The sequence below is a fragment of the Marmota flaviventris genome, chromosome 6 (genome assembly GCF_047511675.1).
Source record: "Marmota flaviventris isolate mMarFla1 chromosome 6, mMarFla1.hap1, whole genome shotgun sequence".
In the NCBI taxonomy this organism is placed as follows: Eukaryota; Metazoa; Chordata; class Mammalia; order Rodentia; family Sciuridae; genus Marmota; species Marmota flaviventris.
The window spans coordinates 133,947,952-133,966,349 of NC_092503.1; the positions used below are offsets into that span (position 1 = coordinate 133,947,952).

At 40.0% G+C, this 18,398-nt stretch overlaps 1 protein-coding gene across 6 annotated transcripts in view; it reads left to right on the forward strand.

Annotated features, from left to right (window-relative positions):
- Positions 1 to 18,398, forward strand: part of Dusp22 (dual specificity phosphatase 22) — a 64,360-nt gene that overhangs the window by 14,356 nt on the left and 31,606 nt on the right. For 4 of the 6 annotated variants that reach the window (XM_071613615.1, XM_071613614.1, XM_027954817.2 and 1 more), the window contains exons 2-3: positions 464 to 497; positions 9,452 to 9,534. In XM_071613615.1, the coding sequence (XP_071469716.1) occupies positions 464 to 497; positions 9,452 to 9,534 (117 nt within the window). The remainder of the gene's footprint in view (positions 1 to 463; positions 498 to 9,451; positions 9,535 to 18,398) is intronic. The other 2 variants (XM_027954819.2, XM_071613616.1) reach the window with 1 other exon arrangement.

The following is an 18,398-nucleotide window of genomic DNA, read 5'->3' on the forward strand; positions in this document are numbered from 1 at the left end:
AGCTTAGTGAGTTGATGGACACACATGTGCAGCCATCACCAGGTCCTTTGAGCAGGTTTCCTACTGGCTGTGGGCTACTAGGGTTCAATTCCTAGGAACACAAAAAAGAAAGAAAAAAGACTGCTGTTTGAATTTGTGAGTTCATATTCAGATGGTTGGTGCAGTCTTTATGATTTCTCTGAATAATGTTTATTTCCCTTTCTACCCTAGTAGTCCTGGTCTACTAGGACTCTAGTACCCCTAATCAGCCTCAAAAAGAATTGAGCACAAGGAGCTGACAGCTAACAGTCTGGAGGCTGGAGCTGAGAGTGTGGGGTCCCCTATGCCCTCTGTCAGGAGAGTTTCTAGGAAGTGGGTGTGGCAGGTGACATACCAGGTCTCACAGCTCAGGTGAGGGCTCCACCTCTGCACAACACTGTCTTCTTGGGGTCTACGACACTCACTTCCTGTGTCTCTCTCCTAGATCTTGCCTGGCCTGTACATCGGCAACTTCAAAGGTGAGTTATCTTTTTAATTATTGAGAAAATCTGCCATCTTAACAATTTTTAAGTGAACAAGTCAGTGGCATTAGCTACATTCACTCGGTTGGTTGTGTAACCATCATGACTCTCCATTTCCAGAACTTTCTCCTCTTCCCAAGTTGAAACTCTGCACCCCCTTAAACACAAATTTCCTGTTTCCCCTCCCCAGTCCTTAGCAGTGTGAATCAAGCTGTAGTTGTCCTATGACTGGCATATTTCACTGAGGGTAATGTCCTGAATCCACACACATGATAGCAAGTGTCAGAATTTCCCTCTTTTTAAAGACTGAATAATAGTCCATTGTGTAGAGAGACCACATTTTGTTCTCCATTCATTTGTTGGTAGACCATTGTATTGTTTCCATCAAAAATAAGTTCACTTTTTAAAAGATCATTTTTAGACTCCTCATAATATGAGTGGCAGGCAAGGTGTAAACTGCCTACACACACCTGTCCTAGAAGTAGCCATCATTTGCACCCATGTCCTGACTCCTTGGCCAAGCCTCCCTGAGTGGTGTGGGTCTGTGTAGATGCCAACTTGACCTTGGATCCTCCTCTTAACTCTACCCTTCCTGGAATATTATTATCAAAATATAGTGAGCAACAGGCACATTTAGCAGCAATGTAGCTTATTTAAATAAATCCTTTGTCACTTTTATTTTCGAGCTATGGATAATAAATTTCAGAAGCATGTTTTTTTAAAAAATCATCTGGGAAACATGAGTGTCAGTTTTGCTGGAGTTGACCTCCCACACATTTCTTTGCTGATTATTCAGTATTTTTATTGATTTTCAATCAACTATTGACTATTTTTGACTCATCCACAGAACCAAGCAGATGGTGGGCTTCTAGGGAGGGGACTGGGCCTTCTGCTCTGTGACATTTGAGTTTGGGTAAGTGAAAACACTGGTTCCTTAGCACTGAGATGAGGTACACTTAACAGGATGGATGAACCTAGGAAAATCAGACAAGTCTACACCTGTTTTGGGTTGGAAGCACCAAATCTGATCATATGAGGCCAGTTCTCCTTCCCCCAATAAGCCGGAAGATAAGCAGAATCAAAACTGCTCCTGTTTTCAGGGCTGGGGATATAGCTCAGTTGGTAGAATGTTTGCCTTGTATGCAGAAGGCCCTGGGTTCAATCCCTAGGAAGACAAAAAAGGAAAAAAAAAAAAAAACTGCTCCTGTTTTCTGGCTGCTACTTAAATTTGTGAGTTCAGGTTCAGGCTGATGGTGCAATCTTTATGATTTCTCTGAATAATGTTTATTTCCCTTTCTACCCTGCTGTAGGACTCTAGTACCCCTAATCAGTCTCAAAAAGAATTGAGCACAAGGAGCTGACAGCTGCTAATTACTACTAGAACATGTTAAAAATAGTACTGGAGTTCCTAAATTAGTAAGCTCAGTAGTTCTGAAAAAGCAGTGAGTACTTTGTGGTAGCCAGGCTGGGTGCCTGGTGGGATACATTAACCGAGCAAATATCTTTAGAGAGTTATTTAGTGAGCTACTTTCATGGGGGTCATCTTTAGGTTTGAGAACAGAGTTTAGGCTATGTTCTTAAAATTGCTAGGTGTGTTTCCAAATGAAAATTTTAAATAAACACAGACCAAATTTAGTACTTCTGACAACAGTATATCAGAATTTTAACCTGACTCATAGAAAGCTATCTTCTTTTAGAGGGATACACCATGCACAGCATTAAGAAAATGTTTGAAACTCTTTTATACTAAAATCTATAATGTGTTGTTAAGTATTCAATGACACAGGAATCCTTTACAGTTTTGGGGTTCTTGTTTGGGGTTTTACCTATTAAGGGTCTTATTCTAAGCACACCTTTCCCTGTTCAAGTGTTTAATCCTTTGCCGGTGCCTTCAGTTATTCTTATTAGTATGTGATTGTGTTGTATTCAGTCAGTAATTCACCAAATACTTATTAAATACCAGGCTTGAAGCTTACCTAAAACAAAGGAATAAAGGGCATAGTTTAGCTCACAGTAGAGCACTTGCCCAGTGAGTGTGAAGCCCTGAGTTAGATCCCTGTCCCTCAAAAAAATAAAACAAAGGAATGTTAGTGCAGTGCATTGGCAAGAAGCAGGAAAGAAAAGTCATGTTTCATCTCTATAGTGCTGTGAGTTAACCCATCCATTCTGCTGCTTGTTGAAAGCTGGCCCTGTGGATATAGGCAGGTGTTCTCATCCAAGGATATTCAGAGTCCAGGGACAGGTAGGGACCAGGAAGGGGTCTGCAGAGTGCAGAGAGATGTCAGGTGGCTTGCCTTGGAATGCTGGGTACCCCTCTACTCACAGCCAGTTACGTGACCACAGATGAATTATGTAGTCTGGTCATGCAGGGTGGGATGGTGACATCAGTCTCATGGGCCATCCTGGTGAAGCCGAGCCAGACAGCACAGTCATGCTATTAGCTCAGCGTCTGGTGCCTGATGAAGGAAATTTTCACTCCCATCTGTAAAGTGTACCACACTTCAGGTTGTCACTGTCTTGAGAATAATATAGATGCTCATAAAGTATGGACACCTTGCCGTATCTGTAGTGGGCAACTGGGCAGTGTGAGTGAGCAAGGGTGGAAGCCCAGAGGAAAACGTGGACTCTTTCTTGCTCCAGGAAAATGAACCCAGTCATTATCTATGCATTAGTATGGTGTCTCATTTAGTCACTTACCCTTCCTTTTAAATTATAAATACAATAAACCTAGTGTAATACAGCAAGAAGTATAGAAATGTATGAAGAAAACTAGTCACTCCTCTTTCCTGCCCCATCTCCTTCCCTCCCACTCCTCCACTCCATCTTCCCCTTTCTTCCTTCCTTTTGTCCATACCCCCTTCCTTCCTTAATACTCTCTGTCCTTCCAGTGGGATCTCCTACATATTATCTTCAACTCCCTTTTTTTTTTCCTTCTCTTTCTCCAATTTTGCATTGAATCACAGTTTTCCAACACCTGGTGATTTTCCACCACAAACCCAGCCCTCAGAGCCAGGTCTTGGAGGCTTTGCTGGGAGCCCTCCGTTGCAGTGACCTGTACCCAGCAGCCAGTTCTGCACAGGTGTCGGGAGGAGAGGCAGGGAGTGGCAGCGAGAAAGAACCACTCCTGCCTGGGCTAGTGGGTGGGGTTCACTGCTTCCTCACAACTTGGCACAGGCAAATGTAGATGTCAGCTGACAAAGAAAGCCCTCATTGTTCGAAGATGTCCACAAAAATCTAGAAGGGTGGGAACAAGCTATTCACTGTGTATGTGGGGTGATATGCATGGAGTTCATGTTCAAGGTCACAGAGCTTCAGTTCTGTGTCTGCTGGTGATACAGACTGTATCAGGTAGTGGGTCCCAGTGGTTCAGACGAAGTTGAGTGAGCCAATAACTGCATTTGAGTCTGAGCTGGTCTTCTGTCAGCTTAACCTGGATTTGAATGTCTTTGCAGCCAGTGTGGATTTGAAAACATTCAGAGGTGACACAGATTGAGACCCATGGAATAATAATAGTGGTAGTGTATTAGACTGTGTAATTTATTTATTTACTTATTTACTTACTTACTTACATACCAGGAACTAAACCCAGGGGCATTTAGCCACTGAGCATTTTATTTTATTTTATTTTATTTTACAGACAGTGTGTAACCAAGTTGCTTAGGGCCTTGCTAAGTTGCTAAGGCTGGCCTCAAAATTGTGCAGTCCTCCTTCCTCAGCCTCCCAAGTCACTGAGCTTACAGGCATGCAACACTGCTCTGGCTTGGATACTTTATAAAGAAAACAAATTTATTCAGTTCACAGTTCTGGAGGATCAATTGCATGACACCAGCATTCTCACAATATGGCAGAGAAATCAGAAAGGAAACTGGGTATGCACAGAGGGTCCAAGCATGTGGGGAGGCCCCACTTTATAACAGCTTGCTCTTAGGAGAACTAACTCACTCCTCAAACCCAGAATTAATCCCCTCTGAGAGCAGATCTGATTACCTTTTACTAAGCTCATCTCTTAAAAGTACCAGCACTTTAGCAACACCACAATGGGGATAAAGCTTCTAGTGCATAAACCCTTGAGGCACAAACCACATCCAACCCTTTGCAGATGATGAAAATGACCATATGTTTACCACATATCAGGCACTGTTCCAAGCCTTTTTCTATCATTTAGTCCTTACAGCAGTCCTTTAAGGTGGGTACTCTTACCATTGTCCCTCCTTTACAGATGAGGAAAATGAGGCATAGAAAAGTGTGCCCAAGGTCAGCACCAGAAAGCATCAGAGCCAGGGTGTGGTCAAGAAGAGAGCAGGTTGACTGCCCCATCTCAGTTCCCACTCCAGATTGGAAAGTGTCTGGCTTAACGTTGACCCCACCTACACCAGTTTCATAACTCTAGAAGTTATAATTCATAACTCTAGATGCCTTTAAATTAATTTCTCATTAGGAAGTAGAACATAAAAAAAGATTGGAAGGTTGTTTGGGAAATGATTCAGCATGTGGCCTGGGCTCGGAGCAGAGCAGAGGGTGCAGGCTCTACTTAAAGAAGAGACGTCCCTTCACCCTTCTCCCCTGATTCTGGAATCCTCGAAGTAGAGTGGCAAGTGCTCCAGAAGTTTTTCCTACCCAAACATCCATTTTTCTAGAGGGTGTATTGAGAGGGGTGATTTCTAATGCATGCCCCAATACAGTTTTGTTAAATTTTATTCAAAGATGGTTCTGCTTGTCTTTTGCCAGACTAGCTCATTTCCCGTGGCCACTCTGGTATTCCCCATACCTTAGGACGGACTGCCCTTGCTCACTTTCGTTATCAGCCTAAGAACAAGAGCTGTAATTCCCCTTCCTAGGGAAACATGTGGAGTCACTTTGCCCTTTTGAGTACAGAGTCTTCAGATAAGCTCCCTGATACCCCAGTAAGGTCTTACCAGTATCCATGGGGCCTTCCATGCCAGGTGGGGAATAGACAATCCAGAGGGGACAAAACTGGTGGACATTACTATTTCAGTGCTCACTTTATGTAAAGAAGGTATTCGTTTCTTCAGAAGTCATGGAAGCCTCCAGGGTAAACAAAGGCAGGAGTACGCAAGAGTCCAAGGGCCCAGAGAGGTCTTGGCAGACAGGAGAAAAGAATTTGGTTAGAAATTACCACTGAGTAATTGGCTGTTCATGTTACTTATTAACACATTTATACTTGGGAACAGTATTTTTAAAGTTTTATTTTTCCTAATTATAAAAATAATGTGTGCCAATTAGTAAAACAGATCAACAAATCCAAACATGATTGAACAATACTAAAGAAGATGAGACTTCTCAGTAACTCCATATCCTGAGACACCTGTGGCTAATGTCCCTCTAGATTTTTTTTTTAACATGTGAATTCTAACCTCTAACTTTCCTGTTGGTTATGAACTTGTTGCTTTTTTTATTCCAAGTGACTCTGAGTAGTTTTTAGAAATAGTACATACCAACACTCCATGTTGGGCTCCATTGGCAAGAGGTCAAAGGTCACTCACTCCATGCCCTCCAGGACTTGGTTGCAAGGCACACAGGAACTGGGATTCTTATTAAAGTACAAATTTTAATTACAGAGTAGGTCTGAGATGGGCCTGGGAATCCACATTTCTGATACCATGCTGTTAATTGGAGGGCTGCTGGAAACTTACATGCTTGTGCATATGCAGGTTGGTGCACACTGGTGGCTCCACTTTGAGCCTAACAGCTGTGTTCATGACCAATCCTATGGCCCTAGGTTGCCACCCAGAGAAACCAGTGATTTGATGTCAGTAAGAAGACAAGATCTTGGGAGGAGGCATGGAGAAATGTTGGTCAGTTGGCGCTAAGTTACAGTTAGATAGGAGCAAGAAGTTCTGTTGTGCTGTCATATAGCAGGGTGACAGTTGGTAATGATAATGTATTGTATCTTTCAAAAAGCTAGAAAAAATGATTTTGAAAGTATTCATCATAAAATAAAATAAATGTTTGAGTTAATATGTTTAATCTGATTTAAATATTTTACAACATATACATGCATCAAAAGATCAAATGACACCCCATTCATATGTACAATTTGTATGTTTGTATGTATCAAAAACTAAATGTGAAAAAAGGAATGATAAGCCCATTGTCATCCTCTAGCAGTTTTGAGTGACTCCCAAGTTCATGGATGGAGCCTATGGGAAAAGGTAATCTCAAAGTAGTGCACCTGCACAGACAGCACTGCGTGAAATAAAGCAGGCAGCAGGAGAGCTGCATCGGCCTGGGTCAGGTCACTTCCCTTTTCTGTAGTCCATGGTTTGTATGTGGTATTGATTGGGTTCTGTATTCATATCTGTATAACATTATCCCTAAACCACCTTTTAAAAATCTTAATCTATATTATAAAATTATATTTAGATTATGATTATGAGATTAGTTGTGTAGTGCTGGTTTCACAACTCTGTGAATGTACTAAAAATCATCACACTGTACACTTTTAAAAAGGTGAATTTTTATGGCATGTGAATTATATCTCCATAAAGCTATTATAAAAAGAAAAAAAAAGCATAGTCTTCACTCCATATCTTCTGGGGATTGGTTCCAGGATACCCCATGGATACCAAAATTTGTGGATGCTCACATTCCTTATATAAAATTCCATAGCATTTGCATATAACCTACATATATCCTTTTGTATATTTTAAAATCACTTCTAGATTACCTATGATACCTAATACAATATAAATGCTATGCAAATGGTTGTTATACTGTGTTGTTTAGGGAATAATGACTAATAAAGTCTATATGTGTTCAATATAGATGCAGTTTTTTTTTTCAAATTTTTTATCTGATATTGCAGAATGTGAAACCCTTGGATATGGCAGGCCCATCATACATTTAAATAAATATTGGTTGTTAAGATTCAAATGCTGGAAGAATTGGAATCTGGGAGAACCCTGGAGAAGACCATCATATGAGCCTGCTTCATCAGGCTGTTCCCATTTGGCTACATTGTCTGTGGGCTTCAAAAGCTCCAATTTATCTTGTTTCACTACTTGTCTAAAAATACACATATTGGCAATGATTGGCGAAATGCATTTTAGTATGAATGTTGGAACCAGCTGCCTGTGGGTTCCTAAAGGATTCCTGTTCCTGCCTGTGTTAGTCAGCTTTCTGTTACTATAATAAATATAATAGGCAGTCAACTTACCATGTTGTTTTGGCTCACCATTTTGGAAGTTTCAGTTTGTGGTTGTTGACCCATTGCTTTGGGGGCCCATGGCAAAGTAACACATTGTAGTAGGAATGCATGGTACAGGAAGCTGCTGATGTTATGGCAGCTGGGAAGAAAAATAAAGAGAGGAAGAGGCTAGTGTCTCACCAGTCCTTTTCAATGTCACAACCCCAGCAACCTAAAACATCTCAGTACCAGGCTCCACCTCCCAAAGTTTCCATCACCTTCCAGTAGCACCAAGCTGAGGGTCAATCCTTTAACACAAGGGCCATTGGGGGAACCTTCCAAATACAAACTGTATAGTACCGTCTAATTTAAAATTAATCTGGCTAATATCCCAACTTGTGGTAGTGGCTGGGGGCTAGAATTGTGTCCCCATGTGTGTGATGGAAACAGCTACTGTGCATATTGAAATTTGAAGCTCAAGATAGTTAAACAATGAAGAAAGTAAATATAGACCAATATTGTACTATTACTTTTAAAGGCTTTTTCCTGACCTTGCTGAGTATTTGGAAGAGCATCTCTTAAATTTCTGCTTCATCCTCAAAGCCCGTTAGAAGTGTAAATTTCTTAGTTCCACTGTAGACCTAGAACTTAATCGGATCCCAGGAATCTGCCTTTCTAACAAGTCTACCATATAGTTTGGGGCATGTTGAACTCTTAGAACCGCTTGTGCAGAATACACACAACTTACACAAGGGAAAAAAAAACGGTAAATTCTGTCTCTTAATAAACCTGTATATCAGTTCAGCACCATGTGTGTGTTTATCCTTACATGTTTTTACAAATTGGGCATTACAGATTTGGTATACTATATTTATAGTTTGATTATTGATTTTTTTCCTGGCTTAACATTATATCCTGAGCATTTCCCCATACCATGAAATGTTCTCCAGAAATGTAATAATAAAGCATTTGCCGTTAAATCCCTTTGAACCTGTGTCTTTTGAAGAACTTGGCCAGGCCAAAGGCTCAAGAAAGCTGACTTCTTTCCTCCTTTTTTTTGCTGGCTCCCCATTTTTGTAAACTAGCAGAGGGTTTTAATTTGGAGGATCATGTCATTGGGTCTTTTCTACAGGTAAGAGTATGAGATGGGAATATAATTTTGGTGTCTCTTTAGATTCATATGCAGATAACTTAATAGTCTATTGACAACTGATAGACAATTTTGTTTGGAATTTCTAAAATATCTTCCATTTTTTCCTTTGATTGGAAGTGAATTAGATATATAACTAAACCACAGTCTTACCTCAGTCTAGACTTATCCCTGCTTTTGATGTCAAGGTCAAGAAATACCTAGAAGGTTCCTCTGTCTTGTAAGTGATCTTTAGTATTTAGTTTCAAGTTAGATCACTAATCATTAAGAGGTAATTGGGCTTTTAAATATTTTAAACATCTTTATTGTTACATGTCTCATGTAAAAAGACTGACCTGAGGATGAGTGGCTTATACATGCTGACTATAAAATGACCTCATAAAATGACTTTTCTTGAACAACAGCCATCATGATCATAATGTTTATTAATTTAAATACATTTTAAGTTTTAGAGCAATACTTTGGATCAAAAGATATGCCAGTCAGAAATAAATTTAGGCAAAATGCATAAAGTAGTAGCCCTAAATTCCTTCCATTTGATTGTTCTAGATAGGGTCAATTATGAAATTTCAAGAAAGAAATGTGCAAGTCATGTTGTGTTGTAATTAATTTGCAGAGAATATTAAATTGTCCATCCCCTTTCTTGGATGACAGATGCAAGAGACGCAGAGCAATTGAGCAAGAACAAAGTGACACATATTCTATCTGTCCACGATAGTGCCCGGCCCATGTTGGAGGTAAGAGAGAGCCATGTATATGTTCTGTGAGAGCCCGTGCATGCATTTGTATTCTGCATATGACATTAATGAAGGCAGCTGTATTCTTTCCGACATGAGTGTGCTCCTGTGATTGCTGGTGGTATTAATTTTGGGCTCAGTCCAAGTTTATGTTTATGTTCTGCCTGTGGCCTGGTGGAAGGGCGTGTCCTTCTTTCTGATTGTACTCCTGCTGTATTGCTGGTTTGGCTTTCTTGGTTAAATGCCAAAAAATTAAACTGAGGCTCCATTTCCCTCTGGGTTTTAAGGACATTTAAAATCCATTTTCAAGACACAGATGTAGCTCAGTGATGGAGAGCTTGCTTAACATACCCAAGGCCCTCTGTTCGATCCCCACAGGAACAAAAGTAAAGAAATAAAATAAAATCTATTGTCATTCTTTCAAAATTATTTCTGGTTTTAGAATCCACAAGAATTAAAGTTTATTATTCACTCCTACCCCCACCCCCTTGTAAACTCAAGGATCTACCATTTGCATTCAGGAGTAAAAGACAGTGGAAAGTAAATTGTCCCTGATAATTTTCCAGCACTACTCTGGGATGGAAACTGTTAGTGTGGAAATTGTCATGTTTTACGGTTTTGGGTAAACAGGGTGTGTCTGCTTGTACATTAATTCCAAAAACATCTTCAATTTACCCTGATGGATGGTTTGAGCTGTTGGCCAGGAGTAAAATCTATTTCTGTTTGTTAGCCCTGACACAGCCCAAGTTGCCTCTTTTTAGAAAATAATGCATGTATGGTTGTGATGTGTGTGTTTTTCTATTTTAGGGTGGGGTGTTGGAAAGGGAGGGGTGCTTTGTTCTGAAAGAAATAATCCTGGTTCAAGCTGTTTTTATTGAAATTCATATTGTACGAGAGTAGGTAATAATTTTTATGTTAAATTTATGTATTTTCTTTAGCCATTAGAGCTGACAGATTTTGGTTAGTGTACAACAAGCTAAATCAAATAAGGATATAGAATGATAAATGATTCTATTAAACAGTATTGTACCAGAGAACCAATCATAGGTGGTAAATAAACCTCAGTGCATCCCTCCAGATCTGGGAGCTATACTTCCTTCTGTTGTTTTAGCTCATAATTTTTTTGCTAAAGTTTTAAAAATTTATTTGGAGCATGATTTTATCAGAAGCAACAGCAGAACTTTTTTTTAAGTCAACATTTCTTTGAAAATATTGGTTTTATTTTTAAAACCAATAATAATCATTGCTGTTTAAAACATAGCCAAGCTATGGCCAAGTTAAACTACAATCTGGTCTTGATTGACTTCCTCTTAAATCACAAAAGGAGACTTGAGGTTTCCTTTATTTTAACAAATTACATAGAAGCTTCCTACCCTCACCCACCAAGCCTGCCTTGCCACTTCATACTCCATCTTGTAGAACACATCATGTGGCCGTGGCCCTTAAATCTTTCCATATTGTTAGTTCTCTGTAAGATACAAGGTCTTGGAGTGTTAGAAATGAGATAGCTCCAGCCCGTATCTGTCCCACCTCTACCTTCTACACATAGAAACCACAACTGGAGAATAAAACAAGTAGGTACAAAGAGACCACTGTTTGCATAAAACCTCAGAGCTGTGGGCAAACTATGTTTCTTCATCAATCACTACAGAATCTTTTTTATTCCCTGGATATATTGTCTATAATGATAAAATTCTGCCTTGAAAAAGAAAGAAGGGGGTGGGAAAGGAGAGAGAGTGAGAAGGAAGAAGGGAGGAAGGGAAGGGTTATGTGACCCTTCTATGATGGCTTTTACTTAGAAACATCTTTTTGCATTCTTTGGGCACTATTGTTACCTTAACCTTATAGTAACTTTTTCCATGTGATTTCATATTTATTAAGGGTTATACTGTAGCATAAAAGATTTAAACATTGCCCATCTTATTATATTTATTTTTAACATCACAGGTAATTCTTGAATATGTTATTTTAAAAGTCATCAATAATCTCTATTCCTGCACGCATGGGGAAACAGGGCACTAAAAGTTATTTGAGCTGATGTGCCCATAAGAGTACAGAGTCTCAGAGGTTTCAGAGCTTTGTTCAACAGTCTTCTGTCTAAAATTTTAAATTCAGTTCATGAACTTTTCCAGCCTAAAATGAGTATGGGACATTGTTGGAGCTGGTAGGGAATTCACAGAGGGATTTTATTCTTCCACAGGTCCATGCTGTGGGAGGGAAAGAGGGTAGGGACGGAGGTGTAAGGGGAGAGTATGGGGGGTGAGTTGATCCCCTTACCTGGTAGGGGACCCTAAATGATGGTTGAGGAACAAGGTGTGGGAGAGGAAAGAGCTACCCCCCCCTTCATTTTCTGAAATCTTCAAAACCAAGCTTGTTTACTGAATGGCCCCTAACTTACTTTGGGCAGCTGTAGTCTGGGGATGGGCATAAAGTGGAGAGGTGGGTACCATCTAAAATGGAAGGATTTGAGGGCTGTTACATCCATGTAGCAGGGTCAGGATCCTTGCTGCCAGGAAGGTAGGCATTGAGCACTTCACTGTAGATGCTTCCTTGGTTCATTTCCAACTTATATTTCAATAGGTTTTAAAGCTCTAGGGTACTTTGTATCAATTTTCAAGGGCTTTTAGAATCTTTAGGTCTACTTCTATTGCAAGGGCAGCTAAGCAAGAGAGGATAGGCATATTGAATTTGGTTTCTAGAAATGAGGAAACAGATCAGAGGTTTTTAGTATTCTCAAAGGATAGGCTATTGAGCCGGGTATGGTGGCACACACCTATAATCCCAGGGGCTGAGATGGGAGGATCACGAGTTCAAAGCCAGCCTCAGCAAAAGCAAGGCACTAAGCAACTCAGTGAGACCCTGTCTCTAAATAAAATACAAACTAGGGCAGGGGATGTGGCTCAGTGGTCAAGTGCCCTGGGTTCAATCCCAAGTACCAAAAAAAAAAAAAAAGAATAGGCTGTTGAACAGTGGGCCTAGGATATGCTGCTTTAAGGAAAAATAAATTAAGGGAATTGAGCACACCACAGACCCTTCTGGAGATTTCATAGCTGTGTTGAAAGAACAAAGCTTCAGAAGATTTGTGTTGTAGACATGTATTTATCATGTCTTTCTGAGCAAGGATCCAGTTTATGTTATGCATGTTTGTGTGACCACCTACTAAGATCTCATGGAACTGTAGTCTGTGGACTACAGATCATGGGGAGCAGGAAAAGGTGATCTTAGGCCAAGGACCTGCCACCCACTGGAGTTAGGGTGAGCCTCCCAGGTGCATACTTGCTCAGAGGAGTGCCATACATCTCCCAAAGCTCAAGCAATGAGAGTAGAGGACCTTGTTGCCAGCTGAGGCTATCTTGGTAAAGATCAACATCTTTCCATATTGTTTTCCTCATTCTGTTTTGAGAACTTGCTAAGGATAGAATGCAAGATTATCATCTGACTCCATCATTGTGTGGACAAAAAACCTGCACTTGGGAAATGTAGAGGGAATTGCCAAGATCCCACAGCTGATCAGAGGGGTGGGAAGCTCAGTCTTGTCTCCCAGACTAGAATTTTCCTGCATGCCTCCCTGCCTCAGTCCCCTCCTGGCATGGCTAATGCTTCTTCTTATTTTTCTTTCTTTTTTTTTTTAGTTTTGGGATGAAACCCAGGGGTGCTTAACCACTGAGCAACATCCCCAGCCCTATATTTTATTTTTTAATCTTGAAACAGGGTCTTGCCACTAGTATGGCAATATGTAAATCAATGGATGTGTAACTGATGTGATTCTGCAATCTGTATATGGGGTAAAAATGGGAGCTCATAACCCACTTGAATCAAAGTGTGAAATATGATATATCAAGAACTATGTAATGTTTTGAACAGCCAACAATAAAAAATTTAAAAAAAAAAGAAAAAGAAACAGGGTCTTGCTAAGTTGCTGAGGCTGGCTTTGAACTCACAATCTTCCTGACTTAGCCTCCCGAGCCTCTGGGATTATAAGCATGTGCCACCATGCCCAACATGGCTGATACTTCTGACAGCTGTATTGCCAGATATTGCCAGATTAGCTTTAGAGTTGCACCATTTGTGCTCTTACTAACAGTGTATGAAAGTGCTAGTTTACTTGTACCATCATCAGCACAGGACTTTCTTGAGCTTCTATTAATGCCAAGCTCAGGGACAGGTGCTCAAGATAACAGTAGTGATTTTTTTTCCACTCTCTGCCCTGACAGAGCCCTTGGTGTAGAAACAAGATATATATATCCTGGTTATTTTATAAACATTCATGATCATTACAGTCCAGTTAGAGAAGGCAGGTGGCAAGTCAAATAGGAAGAGAGTAGAATAGAAGCCCAGAGAACAAGGTCCCTCTTCTGCTCATGAATTTGAGGCTATTTGCAGTGAGCATACATTTGACTGGGACTTTAGTGATGACTAGGAAATCAGAAAGTTTGTTTTGTGATATTATAGCCAAAAGAAGGCTGGTAGAAAAAGCCAGCATGTGACTTCCTCTGGATGGCCTTGACTCCTCACCACAATCTTAATGATTTTCCAAGAATTCTGAGCCCAGCAAGGCAGATGATGTTGTCCAGGTTCCTTTATGGTATAACTTCTCGGTAACACATCATTGCTAATGCCTGGAAGAGTCAGTGCTGGAACCCGAGGCCTTCTCACTATAAAGGCAAGGATCTTCCTGCCAGACATGATCCTTTGGGACTGTATTTTGGTATCAAAACTTTGGAGCATATGTTACTGGCTCACTATAGGAAAAAAATCATTGACACATGTGTTCATTTCAAATACAAAGACCCAGATTTGTAATTGTAATATTCAGGGGTATAAAATACCTTGTTATTCCATTGCTCTGCTTAGGACTTGGCCAAGGAATTGCTTTTGTTTGCTCAGAACTATTTCCTAATTTTGGAGAATAGATGTGAACAGGTGTCTTCAGCATCTACTGTTTATTGTAGATTTTAGCAGGGGTGAAAACTCCTATCTCAGAAATGGTGATTTTTAAAATCAGAAACCTGATATTGTTTGTAGGTGCTGAGGAAGTAAGACTGAGCAATGAAAGGTTTCTCCCTTCCCCTGAAAAAAGAAACACCTCTGTCTTTCTAATGTAAAAATTTCAGAGTTTGTTTCATTTTTCATTCTTTGTATTTAACCAGACCACCTGCAGGAAACAAAACTATTTTTTTCATTATTAACAAAAATACATTAAAAGTATTCTCATTTTTTCCCATGGTTGGTAACACTAAGAATTTTGATTTTGAAATGATGCATATTGTTGGATTCAATGGAGAAAAAATGTACACATGTATGCAAATGAGAATATTATATATACTAGGTAGATTTTATGAGCTAGGATTTGACTTGGGTATTTTCTATTTTAGGTGTGGTTTTTATATTTAAACCATTTAAGTGTGTATGTGTATTTTTGAAGAAAAGGGTGTTTTCATAGGCAGACATTTATTCTTGATTCTGCTTTATATATCCTTTAACACTAAAGACATTTTTTGAGACATTTGCTCCCAGAATTTGATTTTCTTCTCAGTCTTGTTTGTAGTTGGCCACTTCTCCTAGTTCTGAAATGTATTGTTTTCTCTATGTCTTTACTGCTGCCTTCATTTACCTGTTTATTCATGAGGAAACTCACTGAGATGAGATGCCCATTGGGCTTGGATAGTCCTGTGTTTTCACCCTTTGTTGATGCTCCCTGTCATGTGTCCCTCCATTGACCCTTTCCATTGCTCTTAAAATTTTGTTGGCTGCCCAAATATAAAGCAAATCAGAACAAGATGCTAAGTGGTGTTTGAAGTATAAGAAATAGGCTTCTATTCCTCCTTCTTTCTTCCTTCCCTCCCTGTTTTTTAAACTTTTTATTATCACGTAATAATTGCATACATTAGCGGGGTTCAGTGTGGTATGTCACATGCATACAGCGTGCTCTAATCTCAAATATGGTCTCCCCTGTTCCCCCACATCTCAGCTTCTCGTAATACCACTCTACAAGTTTGGCTTTCTTTTTTCTTCAATTCCACATATAAGTAACAATGTATAGAATTTGTCCTTCTGGGTCTGCCCTTCCTTCCCTCAAAGCTCAGACCCAACTCTTCTTCCTCTAAAAGGGATACTTCGGTGGCCACCAATCTCATGCTCCCCACTTATTCTATAAATTTTGTCCTGTTGGTTGGGGCATGACTTATATACACTCTGTGGCAGCTCCTGTACTAGATCAAACAGCTACCTAACCTCTGTTTGATGTTTCAAGTCTTCTGGCCCATGCCAGGCTCCTGAGCTGGTCTGCAAGCCTGTCCCAGGTGGGTGCCACAAGTGGGGTTTCTTTGGTTCCGACAGCATTCAGCTCAGGCCCAGCACATCCAGCTCCCCTCTGTGGATGCTTGCTAAAGAATGAGAGCTGTGTGGGTTTTTAGCTCCATTCCAAAGCAAGACATCACATCTTTAATTACTGTGGCTCATTGGAAGTACGAAAGCAGAATGAATAAATAAATATATGGAAGTTAGGTTAGAGTCATTCTTCCGTTCTTCCCTTATCCAATGCCTTCTCCTTCCCCCTCAGTTAGGGAGGAGATGAGGGAAAGGAGAAATACTGGGGACTGAATTTGAGCAAACTATATTCTATACTTTTTAAAAATTATGTCAAAATGAATCCTTATGTGTAACTAAAAAGAAGCAATAAGAATAGCTGACTTGTAAAATTTAAAACAATAAAAAGAGTGGGGGAAAAAGAATGGTTAATTAACCATGAGTAATTAATGAAGCAGCCTCCCATATATGGGCTGTTTGTGTGGTTCCTTATTTGTCAGGAAGCATTGGCATAGTTGGATATCCAGTTTTATAGAGTTGCATTGGTGTCTAGTTCAGAATGATCATTTAGTAAATTAGTGTAACCCAGAATCCCCAGTGAAGCTTCTGTGATTTGGATTGATCTCTACAGAGTACTTCAGCTGCCTTTGGTTGTATAGAAGCTTGGTCCTATGAGGAGGACCATTCATCTAAGACATAAACAATTAAAAGAAGATTAGCCATGCTCAAGTCTCCGTGCCTGAGGTTGGGGCAGAGATGTTGGAGACATTATCTCAGACTTCATGGAACTTGTCGAGTCATGAGAAGCTGAGAGAACATTCAGGTCAAAGAGATTGACAATCTGGCTTGTGAAGGGAGGGTCCATTTCCAGTGCTCCTCCTCTGGCAGCCATGCAGACAGACCTTCAGTTCAGACCTATCACCTTCTGCTCTGTCTCTCTCTCTCTGCTTGGTGACCACATCAGTCTTTGGGCTCTCAGGACCCAGAAGCTCTTCCTGCCTGAACCATGTGCCACTCTTTTTTTCTAGCACAAGGAGGATAAACACCCAAAGCCCACATCTCGTACACATAGAAGTATACAAATATCTCTGTTCATAATAACAAAGAGTTGGAGCCAACCCACCTATTCAGCAAAAAGTAATGATCAGTATGGTTTGTGTCTCGTGAATTCATATATGATGCATGACATGCTATATCCTTGTGGTCTATGGTTAACAGGTACAAAGTAATTATGTCATTTAGGTCATCTTACTCTTTAAAGGAGTAAGACACATCTTTAATAGTATAGACTATTCTCAACATTAGTATGCTGCCGTTTTGCTGTATTGATTGGACATCAGAATGAATTTATTTCCTTCTTTTAGGATTCACACATTACCCTAGTGATGCAACTTGAAGCATTAAGCAAGATTTCCTATTTGGAATGGCCACTGGTTCCTCCAAAATGGCTGATTTTATTTATCTCATTGGCACTGCAAAAACAACCTGCTATAAAGTTGCTAGTGAAATCCAGGACCTTTGAAACAAGTCATTGTTTGACCTGGAATGGTTTTCAGATTGGTAGTTGTTTCCAGAAAACCTCAGTTGTTTTCACTTCTCTAGGAAAATCTCTTTGATGTCACCCAAGAATCAGTGATACCAGCTCTACCCAAGCTTGCATCAGCTTTCATGTGTCAAGGCAAATTTGTTTGAAGCCAACCCCAGACTTAAATAGATATGACTCAAATAGAAATGATCATGGTAGGTATCGAAAACTGCCTCGTAATCGCTCTTTCTAGAATCAAGCTGTCTCCAAGTTCCTTGTGTGTGGGCAGTCAAGTGCCTGAGAGGCACTTCCATCTGCCTGACAGCACTTCTACCACCAACTCACTTGCAAATAGAGTTCTAGAAGTACTGCAGCACAAATAGACCAGAAGGACTGAAATTTTCTAGTACTGAGTTGATTTCTAGAAAGGAAGCTATTTTGTTTCTGTCTATAAATGAAAGAACTCTACCTTCACCTTCTGTTGGCCCCAGTGTTTCCTCTGTGGACCTTGTCTTTAATGTTCTTACTCATTGACCAGTATCTCCTCACACTTGAATACTCTTTCTAGATTTTTCTTTCAAATTTCATTTTCTTTTTTTCTTTTTTGAGTGTATCTTTAACTTTTAATTTTAAGATAACTGTAGGTTCATATGAAATTGTAAGAAATAATACAAAGAAATACCTTGTACCTCTGCCTGAATTCTTCCAGAAATTGGGAATAGCTTATACAACTAAGTCCCAGTTTCTTGAGTATTTCTTGCTAAGCTCCCTTCTTGTCCCTCTTCTCCTGATGCTTGTGCATGATTGGGTTCTAAGTAGATGTGTGCAAGGACTGTGTTCGTAGAGTGGACTTGCCTGGTTTGTGTCCCTCCAATCCTCAGTGGAGAATACACATGTAAGCAAGATCAGCCAAGATCTTCAGATCAAGATTTTGGGAGAACCATGTACCATGCAGCCTCCTCTATCTATTTTCAAACTGCTTGCATCAAGGTTGCACATAAGTGTTGAAACATGTGGCCCAGATGGTAAG